Genomic DNA, 14,028 nt, shown 5'->3' with positions numbered 1-14,028 from the left:
GAATGAGTGTGTAACCATTAAGAATCAAAAGGGTTATATTGACATTATGTTTAGAGTGTGTTAATTGAAAAGTCATCCAATGACTATTTTTGGATCATTACTTTAATATAAAATATTTATTATTTTTGTGGTGATTAATTTCTATCGAAAAATTAGATTAGTTATCTTTGGTAAAATACTTCCTCTCAATTATATTTTTTTAATACTAAGACTTGAACTTGAAATCTTTCTTAAGAATATTGAGTCTATTACGTCTTAAATTAACGACCGTCACTTTTCAATTGAATCATCAAGATCAAGGAAGAGAAGTTAAGCCATTAAATATATCTGAAAATAAAACAAGTTTCCAATTATACCCTAACATAATTATACATCTAACTAATTTCACTAATAATTAATTAAATGCTTAGCCTAAATTATTATCTCACATTCTCTCTTTTCCACGCCATTATTAATATTTACTCATTATTCTATTATCCCCATCAATGGATATAGACCAATAACAACCTTTAATCTCAATATTTATATTTCCTAATAATGAAGTGATGAGAATAGTATAAAGGACAAAATTGGAAAATCATTATTAATAGGTTAGTTAATAACTTATAAATAAGGTCAAGTATTTCTTCTAGAATGTGACCAATATATAAGACCGGAAGGAGTACCAATTATGTTCTTATTAAATATTAATAGTCATTAACTTGTTATGAGTGATATGAAAATATTAAAGTCCAAAAATATTATGCATCACTATCAATTAAAAACTTAAATACTTAGAATATTTAATAAGAACCATTAATGAAAAAATATTAAATGATTCATAGGAATTTTAAAATGCCTTGTAAAAAGGACTATCAATTCCTTTTAAACTATGTCTTATAATATATATAAAAAAAAACATAGTAAAAGAGTAATTAATGTGATAGTGAACTTTTCAAACAACATATAAATAAAAACAATTTGATTTCCAAAAATCTAATAATTAAAAAGGAATGGAGGTAGTAATAAGTTTCATGCAAATTTCACTTAATAATCTATTTGTATCCACTATTATTAAATTCATCATTAAAAATTATTCACTCGCATTTGTAAAATAAAAATAATTGTCTCACAATAACTATCATGTTAGTTTTTCAATGCAATATTAATTATATTTTTGACTAATACTTCAAATAAGTGTTACTTCAGTTTTTTAATGTAACACTACTTCTAATTTTATATATAAGAAACAATTATTTAATTCATCAGAATCAATAAAAATAATTAAATTAATTAATATATTATAAATTTACTTTTTTTCAAGACTATCCATTATATTAATAATTTAAAAAGTGACTATTTTTTAAAGGATAATTGTTCCATCAATGAATGCATTTTCTTTAATTGACAGCTTAATAAATACACTCACTCGAAAAAATGATGGTAATTATTAATATATCTCGCAATTAATTAAGAATAAAACATAAATTTAACAATAAAGTAGTCCAAAGTAGTCCTATAAATAGAAAGAGAGAGAGACGTACATGCTTACAACATGGCAAGTGTGATTAACAAATGAACAATTGCATGTGACGACATTCTTTTCGGAAGAATTCCAATTACTCTTTCCAGTACATGGATCTACGCTGTAGTTCCAATTTTTCTTCCCAATTGTGTGTGCTATGTCTCTCAGAGCTTGCACTAACACACGCACATAAATATAAATGTTTATATCAATAAACTCTATCAAATAAAAATAACCAAACCCCATCACGAATCAAAGCAAGAATAGAATAAAATGACTAAGATCTATCTACGCATGTACATGTGCATTACGTACCTTCGTCTTCTGGCAAAGTGGCTCCAAAAGCTAAGGAAGCAAAGCAAAAAGGAAGAAGGAAAAGAAGAGGAAATCCAGAGAAGACACCCATCATTATTGTCGGTGATCGGAAATGAATGGTATCGTACCACTAGCTTAACTATGTCTTCGGGTTTTGTAATAATAGAGTCGTCGACAGAAAAAGACAAATTATATATATATATATATATATATATATATATATATATATATATATATATATATAAAATAAAGACTATTTAATTTCTTACAATAAAGTTTTGAATAATTCACCAATTTTATTTTTTTTGAATTTTACGAAGGTTAAACACTTGCCCACAAGTTCTCCTTCCATTAGACATTAACACTGTTTGAGCGATGAGAGAAAATTAAACAAGAAAAGGAAAAGGAAGAGATAGTGAAGAAAAAATGGCATTCGTAGTATGATATAGTTTTCTTTAAAAATTTTAATGGCTGCACACAATCATTGTGCTGGTGTGAAAATTGTGACTCATTAGCCATGGAAAATGGCTAATAATTACCAACGAGTTTATTTCTTTTAGGCCCCCTGAAAGAAAGAGATCATGTTGAATGATTGGATTCTTAGTGTATTTTAGAAAATTCTTGATAAGTATTATCTATATGTGATTTATATACTGAAATTATATAATAATTATTTAGTTTTTTTATTATTTATTTTGTGTTAAAACAACATAAACTTAGTTTATTTTAAGTTTTTATTCAAGAGATGTTAAAGTTAATAATTTATAATAATTTTGGTTGAATTTATTGTTGAGATTGTGAAAAGGGATGAAAGAATGCTTCCAATGAAAGAATTATTCGATTCCTCAACAAAATTTGGACAAATTTGTGCATACCTTCAGGAAATTTTGAGTACGTCAGCAAATAAAACAATTTGGTGTATTTTTAAAACTAAAAATTGAAACTAAAATTAGAGATAAATATGTGTGTTCAACATTCAATCCATCATGTTATCAATTTTAGTAAATAATTGTTCCTTTATAATTTTAATTTATTCTTGATCGTAGGGATTATTGTAAATAGGATATTAATAATATGACACATCAATATATATGTAATGTTCTTTATTGGATAAAGATTAATATATCTCATTTCTTAAATTGCATATATAGATTATATATGTGAATGTCATCATTGAACCGATTTAATTGAGAGTTCTCCATAGTTAATATTACCTTGATATGTCAATAGGAAGTTCTAAAGAAGAAATATAATAGTTTCTTTTGGCATGAGATTATCATAGTAATTAACAAGTTATTTGTTATATTTTAATTTCAAACACCTAATGTCTTGAGGCACTAGTTGAATGAATATTTGATAAGATTAAATACTTGTAGAATTAATAATTAATCAAGAAGAAATTAATCAACTTTAGGTAATGAGTTTGAGCTCTATGATAGAGTTAAGATCTTGATCACGACAACTGAATGAAAGAAGAAAAGAGTTTCTTATTGGTTCTTGAAAGTAAAAGATGTTACTTCATATTATATGGACGTTAAGGAGTGCTCCTAGATACCTACCTTGATTAGTAAATTAATTATAACTAATTAAATATCGATTTAGTATTTAACCTATGGGATCACACACAAATGAGTGTTCCAATATTTACAAAAGAAAATAATTTATTTAATAATTAAATTAGAGAATTTAATTTAATCAAATAAATATTTTAGTGAAATATTATTATATTTTTTGCTAGAACCAATAATATAATCAATATAAAAAAGAGTATTATTTTATAAATGTGGAAGTTGTCCATAAAATAAGAATAATATTTTGTTGTTGCATATCAAGATAACATGTGATTAATTATCATAATTAATTATGTGATTAATTATGCTAGGAAGTTTCTTAAAATAAAATAAAATAAAAGATATGAGATAGTTTTTATTTTTATAAAGGTAAAGAGATATGAAATTATTTTAAATAAAACATTTCCTTTTTTTCTTTGAGAAAAGACCTAAATCCATATATCTTTAATATTGTAAATAGAAGTATTTACCCGAGGTAAAAAGTACTAGACACACGTACTAGAAAAATTAAGTCTAGTTTTAGACATTAAAAGAGAATTTGTTCTTTAGGGTTTCACTCATCAAAGGGTTGATAACAAAGATTGGTTTAGGTGAAGAAAGATTTTGTTGCTTCAAGAACGTGCATTCAGGTACACAAATATATTTTTCTCTATTTATTATTGTTGTATATTTTGAATGCAAAATAGATCATATTTTTTTTCCTCTACAAGTGTTAGAAACACTTCCATGTAACTATCACAACCACCACCACCATCGTCGTCGTTGCCACCACTCACCGTCATTACCGCTGCAGCAACTACCGCTACCATTGCCCTTGTCATCACTATTACCACCACCACTCTACCATTGTCACCATAACCACCATCACTGCCATAACAACCACCACCACCGTCATCACCATTACCGTCATAACAACCACCAGCAGCTTTGTTGCCATCACTCACCGTCATTATTGTCATCGTAACCACCATTGCCATTATTGTCACCATTGTCACTACTGCAACCACCATCATTACCATTGCTATCACCACCAGTAGCGGATCTAAGACCCTAAGTCACTGAGTGCAAATTATAAAAAATAAAATCAGTGGGTTCAATTATATAAATATAGATAAAATAAAATATAAAAATATAAGATTTTATTTACAAATTTGATGAATTTTAAAAAATGAGGGGGTGCAAGTGCCCACCCTCACAGCCATGTAGGTCCGCCATTGATCACCACTCACCACCATTGTTGCCGCTACAACCACCATTACCACCACTATCATTGTCGTCACCACAACCACCACCATCACCACCATTGTCGTCACCATTATCATCGCTAGTGCAACCACCACCACTATTGTCATCAACACAACTACCACCACCATCCTCTCCACCATTGTTGTTGTCACCACCACCCCCTATAGTTATCTAATCCATATCATGGGGCACACCAAACATAGAATAAGATTAAGACTTATCTTACTCTTATCGTTTCATGTTCTTATCTTGTTCGTACATTCTATCTCATCCCATCTTATCCTAACCACCAAATGGGCTCTAAACTCAAAAAATTTATCTAATAATTTTTTTACTATGGTAATAAATTAGGTAAGGATTTCATGTCACATAAAATATATGGTAACAATTAATATATATGCTTAACTATTTTAGCTTACTATGATATTTATTTGAGCTAAAATCTAATGGATATTTTGATGATCACCTCAATATTTTTTTGAACTTGAATCTTTTTTATTTTTTATGATATTGGTATGAAGTTGTTCCCATCGGAAGGAGTGACTAATATTCATTGGGACAACTTTTGTTAACTATTGGTTTTTGAACTTTAATCTAGTAGACCAATGATGGAATTTATTAATTTATTGGAACAACTTCATATTTATATTTAGAGAAAAAATACTCATTCAAATCATATAATTTTATAAAAACAAAATTAAGGAAAACTTACAGCTTGAATTTCTAAGAAGCTCAATTTAAAAAATGTTATCATAATAACAAGTATCTCACTATCTTGTACTTATTGTTTTTGAAATATTAATAAAATATAGAAAACAATAAAAATAAAAATAATTAATAGATAAAGAATAATATTTATGTATGACACAAATATGAAGAATATATAAAGTTTAAAAAATAAGCTAAATTTAGGACAGGAATTCTCCTCATATAAGTAAGGACACTACTAACAAGTTGTTGGTCCAAGTAATACTAGACTCTATATCCTTACATAATGTTTTGGATTTGAATATTGTGGATAAAAAAACATGATTAGAAGGAGAGACTTCATAAAAGATTATCAATTAAATTTTTTGACGAAAATTAGTCATCAACACAATTAATACTCCGTACCAATGTCACACTGATGAAAAAATATATCTAAAGACATTTTTAGGACAATACAGGATGAAATGGAAGGAGAAATTGCTCAATTCATTTGATTTGTAAAACTAGGAAAGCAACATAATTGAAAACCATGGATCATGATCAATAGCCCCACCTGGCACACACAAATTTAAATTGTATTTCATCGAACAATACTTTTTTATTATAAAATAACTATTTTATATTTATAAATTTTGTCATAATTATTAGTTTATGAAAGATAATATATTTAATATTAGAGTGATATAGGAATTAAACGTTAGACTCAAATATAAATTTGATGCTTAGTTTGGGACTATTTTTTCCCTAAAAATTGTATATTTTAGTTCTCCAAATTTTTAAAAATCTGATTTTAATGTCTCTTTGTTAACTTTATGTTACAAGGGTTCTCCATGTGACAAGTGACGTGTAACTTTGTGACAATTTTTATTGGCAAAATTTAATTTTTAATTTAAATCAATTGATATAATTTTCTATTGTTAAAAGCCACCTAAGTATAAAAAAAAAAAGTTAAAATCCCTACACCCGAGGGTGAAGTTATTGTTCTCTCTTAATTTCTTCCTATATCATTGAACCCAAACAGAAAGAAAATTGTTGGTGTTAAGTTTCATTAAAATTATCTTGGATAAGATATTTTGGTTAGTTTTTAACCTCTTTCATTAAATGAAAACTTGTTTGACTATTGAATAGATAAGTTTTTTTTAGTAACTTTTAGTATTTTTTGAAACGCTCAACTTCTAACTTTTTATATTTTTTCAATTTTTATCCTTAATATATTTATCTAATTTTTTAGTTATCCTTTTTAAATAAATTATGATTTTATTACTTTTCTATCATTTTATACTTTCAATAACTTCATAAGTTATCTTTAAGAATACTTATAATTTATTAAAAAAAATTAACTTTCAATTTTACTAGCTAACTTTTCAACTTTAAGCTAGTTTTGTCAAAATAGCCTAAAGTAATTCCCATGAAAAAAAAAACGTATCATTGAAGTGGCTACAATTATCTTGCCCTTTTTCAACTTAATCAAATTCTATGCTTCCTTTGAATCTGAGATGTACTTCCTTCAACTTCAATTTGCTTCCAATCTCATTAACGGATTCATTGTATCTTGGTACATTTCAATGGGTTAACGTTCTTTCTCAATTTAAACAATTTAGTCCTCAAAATGATGTTGTATCTGTTAGAACAAAGGAGATAATGGGTGAAAGTTTGGGAAAAAAAAAGAAAAAAAAAACTTCAAGTCCCACATCGCTCAAGGTAAACACTTGAATAGTGTTTTACTCCCTATATATAGAGAACCCCTTTCTTCATTTTTTTCTTGTCCCAGTTGAGAAGCATTTTCTCAACTTTTCTTTCTCCCTCCCAAATCTCAGCCGATGCATTTCTGGCAAACTCCTTCCTCTTTCTTTCTGTCACTCTAAATTTTCGGTTGGTTATTAGAGTGACTCTTCAAGTCATATTTTCGGTTGGCTATTAGAGTGACTTTTCAAGTCATATTTTCAGGTGGCTTTAGAGTGACTTTTCAAGTCATACAAGAGGGTGTAATTCTAGAAAGGTTCCCTCAATGTAGTGGGAATCTTATACAGTTATCTGAGCTGTTTTATCCTGAGGACTTCGTGGTTGATAGTCTGCTTGCACAATTTTTGACAGTGCCACGAAACGTCTTAAAGAAAGCGACATTGTCCACGACTCAGCCAGTAATTTTTTCGGTTTGCCATAAATTATTTTAACAACAGTATCAGACCCTAGATTTTATTACAATTTTTCACAGTCCAACAATTTAAACACAGGGCTAGTGATAATACCCCACAAACGTTGGGAGGAATTCCGACAAAGACTTCGAGGGCAGTTTCATTGTGGCTGGCGAAAAGTCGAGTGGTGAGGGATTTCAAAAGCAAGGATTATGGGTTTGGTGATTGAATTTGGGGTTTACGGGTTAGAAGGGTAGCCAAGAGGCGCTCAAATGTTTTTTTAGAGGAATTTACCTTGTAATCAAAAGAGTTTATTCTAGTAAGAGATCGATGTCTTACTCCATTTTAAGGAAAAAAGAAAAAAAAAAGAACAATAACAAGACAAACACATGTGGAACAAATTAAGGATTTACACTCTGCTTGACCCAGTCTTGTTCAGAATAGAGCATGCCTTTACTAGTTAATTTTATAATACACAATATCTCAAATAACAATTAATATTTACATCAATACAAATCTATAAATAAGTTTTAAATAATACATGTTTTTCAAACCTTAACTAGACTTCACTGTGAACTTAAATATGAAGAACACACAAAATCTTCAAACATGGGTTGTGCAAATAATCTAATTTGGGCTTTCCAAGTCTAAGAATGTTGATAACAAGGAAAAATATCATTTTAGTTTTAGAATAATACAATTTGAGCATTATAACAGATTAATTAAGACGAAAATTCGAAATATGCATAGTGAAAATTTTCCAAATTTGTCTCCCTTCTTAACTATGTTGGGAACTTTCAACACCAATAATATAATGCCATCAAAATTCTAGTAAGTAAAAACAACGTCAATTGAAGATATTTTTAAGAGCAAAAGAAGTTATAAATTCAAATGAAGGAAAAAAGTCATTTCAATTCTCAATTGAAACATACATGATGATAACTGAGTTTTGAGCAATTTAAATTGTTCTTGGAGGTTAAGATTTAGTAGGTGACAAGCAAGAAATCCGATAAATACAGAGAATAAAACATAGGAAAATCCTAACATTTATTTGGCTTTGTTTGGATGCATAAAATCCAAAAAAATTGTGAAAATAATAAATTTTATTCTTTGAACTTTTAAAACCCTAACTACTATGGATAAACACTTGATGTAAATCATTAGTGTTGGTTTGGTGGTGGAAAATTTAAGGTAGTATATACATGAAATTCTAGGTTCAAATCTCAGGACGATCACTGTAAACACAAAAACGATGCTGTTTACAAAAAATATTAAAAATATGTCATAAAGAAAATCATATTATATATATAAATATAATTCCAAATGATCAAAAGATACCTGCACTCCAATCATATTATAAAGTAGTTTTTTAAGAAAGACATAAAAGATGACTTATTGGTCCTTATAAAATAGAGGGTTTTTTTATTCTAGCCTTTTGTTTTGTTTTTTTTACATATTTTAGTTCACATTGCAAAGTAACAATGTAAAATGAGGATGTAAGTTCAGGGGATCTAACTAGTTGAGCAGAGTGAGTGAATTATTGTAAATCCCCATATACTATATTTGATTCCTACAACTTAAAAAGAAAATGAGGACATAATAAGGGCATTGGTAGTCCATTAACTTGTCATCTAATAATGCAGTCACGTGCAATTTCTTTATAAATTGTGTTTTTAAATCTTGACAACTAGGGATTTAAAGATGTTGTTTATCAAAAGAAAATTAGCATGTGTCTACTAAGTAGATTCCTTGATGATTGACAAGTCAATGGACGGTTAATGTCACTATTACTTAATCAGTTAATGTTATACTTGCCATGAGTGTTTACATTCCATTGGGGGCTTCAAGTGACAAAGTTTGGAGTTGAAGAGGATTCCAAGGGCTTGAATCCATGTATAGAGACCAAGCTTATCATGCATGTTCATGTTCACACTTCACACAAACCAAAACTAGCATATATAAGATGGTTAAAATTACAGCCTAGTAGTATTAGTCTTGTTTGATTCGTTAATGTAGCGTGAAAATTTAAGGAGAAAGATGTGAACCTTAAAAAAAATGAATATGGAAAGACATCAATTATACGTCTTTTTTTTTTACATAGATATTCTTTTTTAGATGTAATCATGTTTGATCCAGCATTAAGTGTGACTATTTCTCTCTGAGAACTTTCGAGCCTTGGACATTATAAGTGTGATATAACAAATCATTCCCTCTCATTTTGTGTCTGACGTAGTGTTTGAACTTTCGAACCCTGAGAAGTCAGTCACAAAAAATAATGCAGAAGAAGCAAGAAGAGTTAATAAAGCAATCTCAAAATCATTCACAATTTAGTCCCTGACTTTGTACTCCTGTTGCATATTAGTCCCTAACTTAATGAAAAATTCAAAATAGTCTCTATCTTTTGCATAAGTGTTGCAAAATAGTCCTTCCGTTAAATTTTAAAGTAACACTGTTAGTGAGGTCAATTTTAGTGCCACGTCATTTGATGATGATAGAATGAGTGGCTTCTTCAAATCTGATGGTTCTGAACAAATTGAGGCATATATACGAAAAAGAACCCACACACACTTGTACAAATAAAAAGAACCAAAAATCCACAGCAACAACCTTATCTCTGTAGTCGTCAACACCAATGGGCGAGGTATGCATAACCATTCTCTTTTCCTCTTTTTTTTCTTCAATTACCATCAATGTGTCATTCCGGGTTCTAATTTCTTTTTGTGTGTTCTGAATAGGAAGAGAAAAAACCAGAGGAAAACAAAGTGGAGGAGAAAAAAGCAGAGGAAGAAGGAAAGAAAGAAGAAGAAAAAAAATCAGAGGAATCAAAAGATGACAAGGAATCCAAGGAGGAATCTGCGCCGCCAGAAATCGTCAAGGCACAACCTTGGCAATGCATGGACACTTTAAGCACAATTTCTGGCATCTTTTAAGTTAGGGACTATTTTGCAACACTTATGCAAAAGATAGGGATTATTTTGAATTTTTCATTAAGTTAGGGACTAATATGCAATAGGGGTACAAAACCAAGGACTAAATTGCCTATTTACTCGTTTTGTTATCATCAAATGACGTGGCATCTTTTAGGAGGCACGTCCACATGCCATGCCACGTCATCCTTTAGTGTCACGTTGGATAGTCCACGTGACACTAAAATTGACCTCACTAACAGCGTTACTTTAAAATTTAACGAAAGGACTATTTTGCAACACTTATGCAAAGATAGAGACTATTTTGAATTTAGCATTACGATAGGGACTAATATGCAAAATGGGTACAATCTCAGGGACTAAATTGCATATTCACTCAATTGATTAAGGTTCCTCTATTTCTTATATAATACTAATAATAATAATAGATTTAAATATATTTTTAGTGAGTTAATTGCATGTGTATAACAGAAGGTGAAATGATCATCCCAAGTGACACCTGCTAGCTATGGTACAACGTAAGCATGTGATACTTCCAGAAATTAACTAGATCCCCAGAATAAATGTGATTTATCTTCTATCTTAAAATGAACTTTATGGACAAAATTAGTGATTTTTATTTTTTAATTGAAAATCAAAGAAAAACATTTTACAACAAAAATCAAGCTCATTTTATAGACTAAAAATATTAATTTAAAATTTTAGAGTCATGAAAAACAAAGAAATTTTTGTATAGGCACCAAAATCAAAACATACTAATTTTATTAAGACTAAAAACATATTTAAAAAATAATAATAATAATTTTATTTTTTAAATACTTACTAGGCAACTTTAATACAAATATTCTTTTTGTATTTTTACTCTATTTCTCTACTACCGAACAAATCTATTTCCACCCTATTTCTCTTTTCATTTCTCATTCACTCTTTCTCTTTATATTCTACTGAACAAATCTATTTCCACCGTATTTCTTTTTTCTTTTCTCATTCACTTTCATTCCCTCCCTTTCCTTCCTCACCACCAGACAAAGAGATTAGGAGATTGATCTCTCAACTCTAATATAGCCAACCAAGTTGGAAGGGGCTTATCCTCTACCTTTAGTACCCATGATGAGATTAAGAGTACTGCTAGGTACACCCAGCAAAATTTTAAATACTAAAAATGCCCCCTTTTTTTTCCCTTATAAAAGCTTCTTTTTTTTTTCTTGCGCTTCGCAGCTGCCATTTTTGTTCGTTGTTTTTCTTTGTTTTTGTGGTTTTCGTGCGGCATTGTCTCGGGTTCGTTGTGAACGGTTAGGTGCGATGAAATTGAAGGTGCGTTGCGGTGGTCGGCGGCGGCAAACGAGGTACGCAGAAGGTGGTGGCTGTGTCGCGGACATACAGATTACGTACCGATCAAGTTGATCCGTAAGTGTCTTAAAGTGTGATGTTTTTTGAATTCAGTTTCCATTTTTTTTTAATTATTAATTTCTTTGTATGGTCATTTTTTGTTTGCATTGGTTAGATGGACGAAGATGAGTGGATGTATGAAATAATGTTTGAACAAGCGGATATGGATTATGAAATGAAGAAGCATGTGGTGCGAATGAACCACATGTTGATTGTTCGGATGCGTTCAATACTTCGCAGGTTATAATGTTAATTTTTGTCACAAATTTAATAAAATGAATACTGGTAGAAAACTTAAATTATGTGGATTGCTTTGTAGGTGTTTGAGTGTCGAGAGGATGTTTTGCGGTGGGCTCGATCCGTTGCTCATGAAAATGGATTTATGGCGGTGATTTTAAGGTCGGACACAAACACAGGTAGTAGAGGAAGGACTATGTTTGTGTTAATTGGCTGTGAAAGGAGTGGCAAGTATAGGTGTAGGAAAAAAGAATTTATCAGAAGAGACACTGGTACTAGGAAATATGGGTGTCCCTTCAAGCTTCGTTGCAAGCCATTGGTTGGAAGAGAAGGCTAGATGGTGATGTTGATTTGTGGAGTGCATAATCATGAATTGGCCAAGTCATTAGTTGGACATCCATATGCGGGGCAATTGACTAAAGCTGAAAAAACACTTATTACTGATATGACGAAGTCCATGGTGAAGCCAAGAAACATTCTGCTAACTCTGAAGGAACACAATGCCAATAACTGTACGACCATTAAACATATATACAATGCAAGAAGTGCATTCCGTTCTTCCATAAGAGGAAGCGATCTTGAAATGCAACATCTGTGAAGCTTCTTGAACGTGATCAGTATATTCATTGGCATAGAATAAAGGATGAAGACGTGGTTCTTGATATCTTTTGGTGTCACCCTGATGCAGTGAAGTTAGTCAACGCATGTAATTTGGTGTTTTTGATAGACATCACCTACAAAACAAACCGGTATAGACTCCCACTGCTCGATTTTGTTGGGGTGACACCGACTGGGATGACATTCTCTGCCGGTTTTGCATATATGGAGGGTGAATGCGTTAATAATTTGGTATGGGCTTTACAACGCTTTCGAGGCCTTTTTTTAAAGCGTGATGCCCTCTTTGGAGTTATTGTCACTGACAGAGACCAAGCATTGATGAATGTAGTGAAGGATGTATTCCCTGAATGCACAAATTTGTTGTGCAGCTTTCACATAAAAAAGAATGTGAAGGTCAAATGTAAATCACTAATTGCGCAAAAAAATGATTGGGATTATGTCATGGATTGCTGGGGATATCTGACTGATTGTCCTTCAGAACAGCAGTTTGATGAATGCCTGAAGAAGTTCAAAATGGCTTGCGCACCTTGGCCAATGTTTGTTGACTATGTGAAGGAAACATGAATAATACCACACAAGGAAAAATTTTTTTCCGCCTGGACTAATAAGGTGATACACTTAGGAAACACAACAACAAACAGGTACGAAACTGTTCAACTATTTCTATTAACGTTGACAAATTTATGGAAATGTATTATTGTATATATTTATTTTTATTTGTGTATTTGAAATGTAGGGTTGAATCTGTTCACTCGTCTTTAAAAAGACTGTTACAAAATAGAATTGGAACTTATGCAATGTGTGGGATGCCATGAACAACATGATTACGTTGCAGCACACGGAGATTAAAGCATCATTTGTAACAAGTACACATGTCGTTGGGCATGTGTTCAAAAAAACCTTATACAGGAGGCTTCTTGGAATGATTTCAAGGTATGCTTTAAATCAAATTGCTGCTGAATTAGAGCGTGTTGACTATGCTGGAAAGAATCCCTCAAGTTGTGGTTGCATGGTGAGAACCACGCTTGGTCTTTCTTGTGCTTGTGAGCTATCCAAATATGTTAGTGGTTGCAGCCTACTAGATTCAATCCATATGTTCTGGAGGAGACTTAGTTTTTCAGACCAAGGGTTATCTGAGCCCGAGGTGAGCATCAAGGAAGTAATGGAAACAATATCTAAAAGATTCGAAGAACTTGATGTTTGTGGCAAGTTTACTCTGAAGACTAAACTTTGGGAAATTGCATGCCTTGATCAGAATTCGATGTGTCCTCCTCTAGAAAAGGTTAACACAAAGGGGGCATCGAAGAAAGCTATGAGCAGAAACCCAAGGTCAACAAAGCGCGATCCATCTTACTGGGAGTATGTAGATGCCGTTGAAT

At 30.8% G+C, this 14,028-nt stretch overlaps 1 protein-coding gene across 3 annotated transcripts in view; it reads right to left on the bottom strand.

The window, feature by feature from the left end:
• Window positions 1–1,954, bottom strand: part of LOC114415986 (probable leucine-rich repeat receptor-like serine/threonine-protein kinase At3g14840) — a 33,334-nt gene extending 31,380 nt beyond the window's left edge. For all 3 annotated transcript variants that reach the window (XM_028380855.1, XM_028380869.1, XM_028380862.1), the window contains exons 1-2: window positions 1,820–1,954; window positions 1,524–1,680 (exon numbers count right to left, since the gene is read on the bottom strand). In XM_028380855.1, the coding sequence (XP_028236656.1) occupies window positions 1,524–1,680; window positions 1,820–1,913 (251 nt within the window). In that variant the 5' untranslated portion in view covers window positions 1,914–1,954. The remainder of the gene's footprint in view (window positions 1–1,523; window positions 1,681–1,819) is intronic.
• Window positions 1,955–14,028: the final 12,074 nt, after the last annotated feature.

The sequence above is a fragment of the Glycine soja genome, chromosome 1 (assembly GCF_004193775.1).
Source record: "Glycine soja cultivar W05 chromosome 1, ASM419377v2, whole genome shotgun sequence".
In the NCBI taxonomy this organism is placed as follows: domain Eukaryota; kingdom Viridiplantae; phylum Streptophyta; class Magnoliopsida; order Fabales; family Fabaceae; genus Glycine; species Glycine soja.
This window is presented reverse-complemented; position numbering and strand designations above follow the sequence as displayed.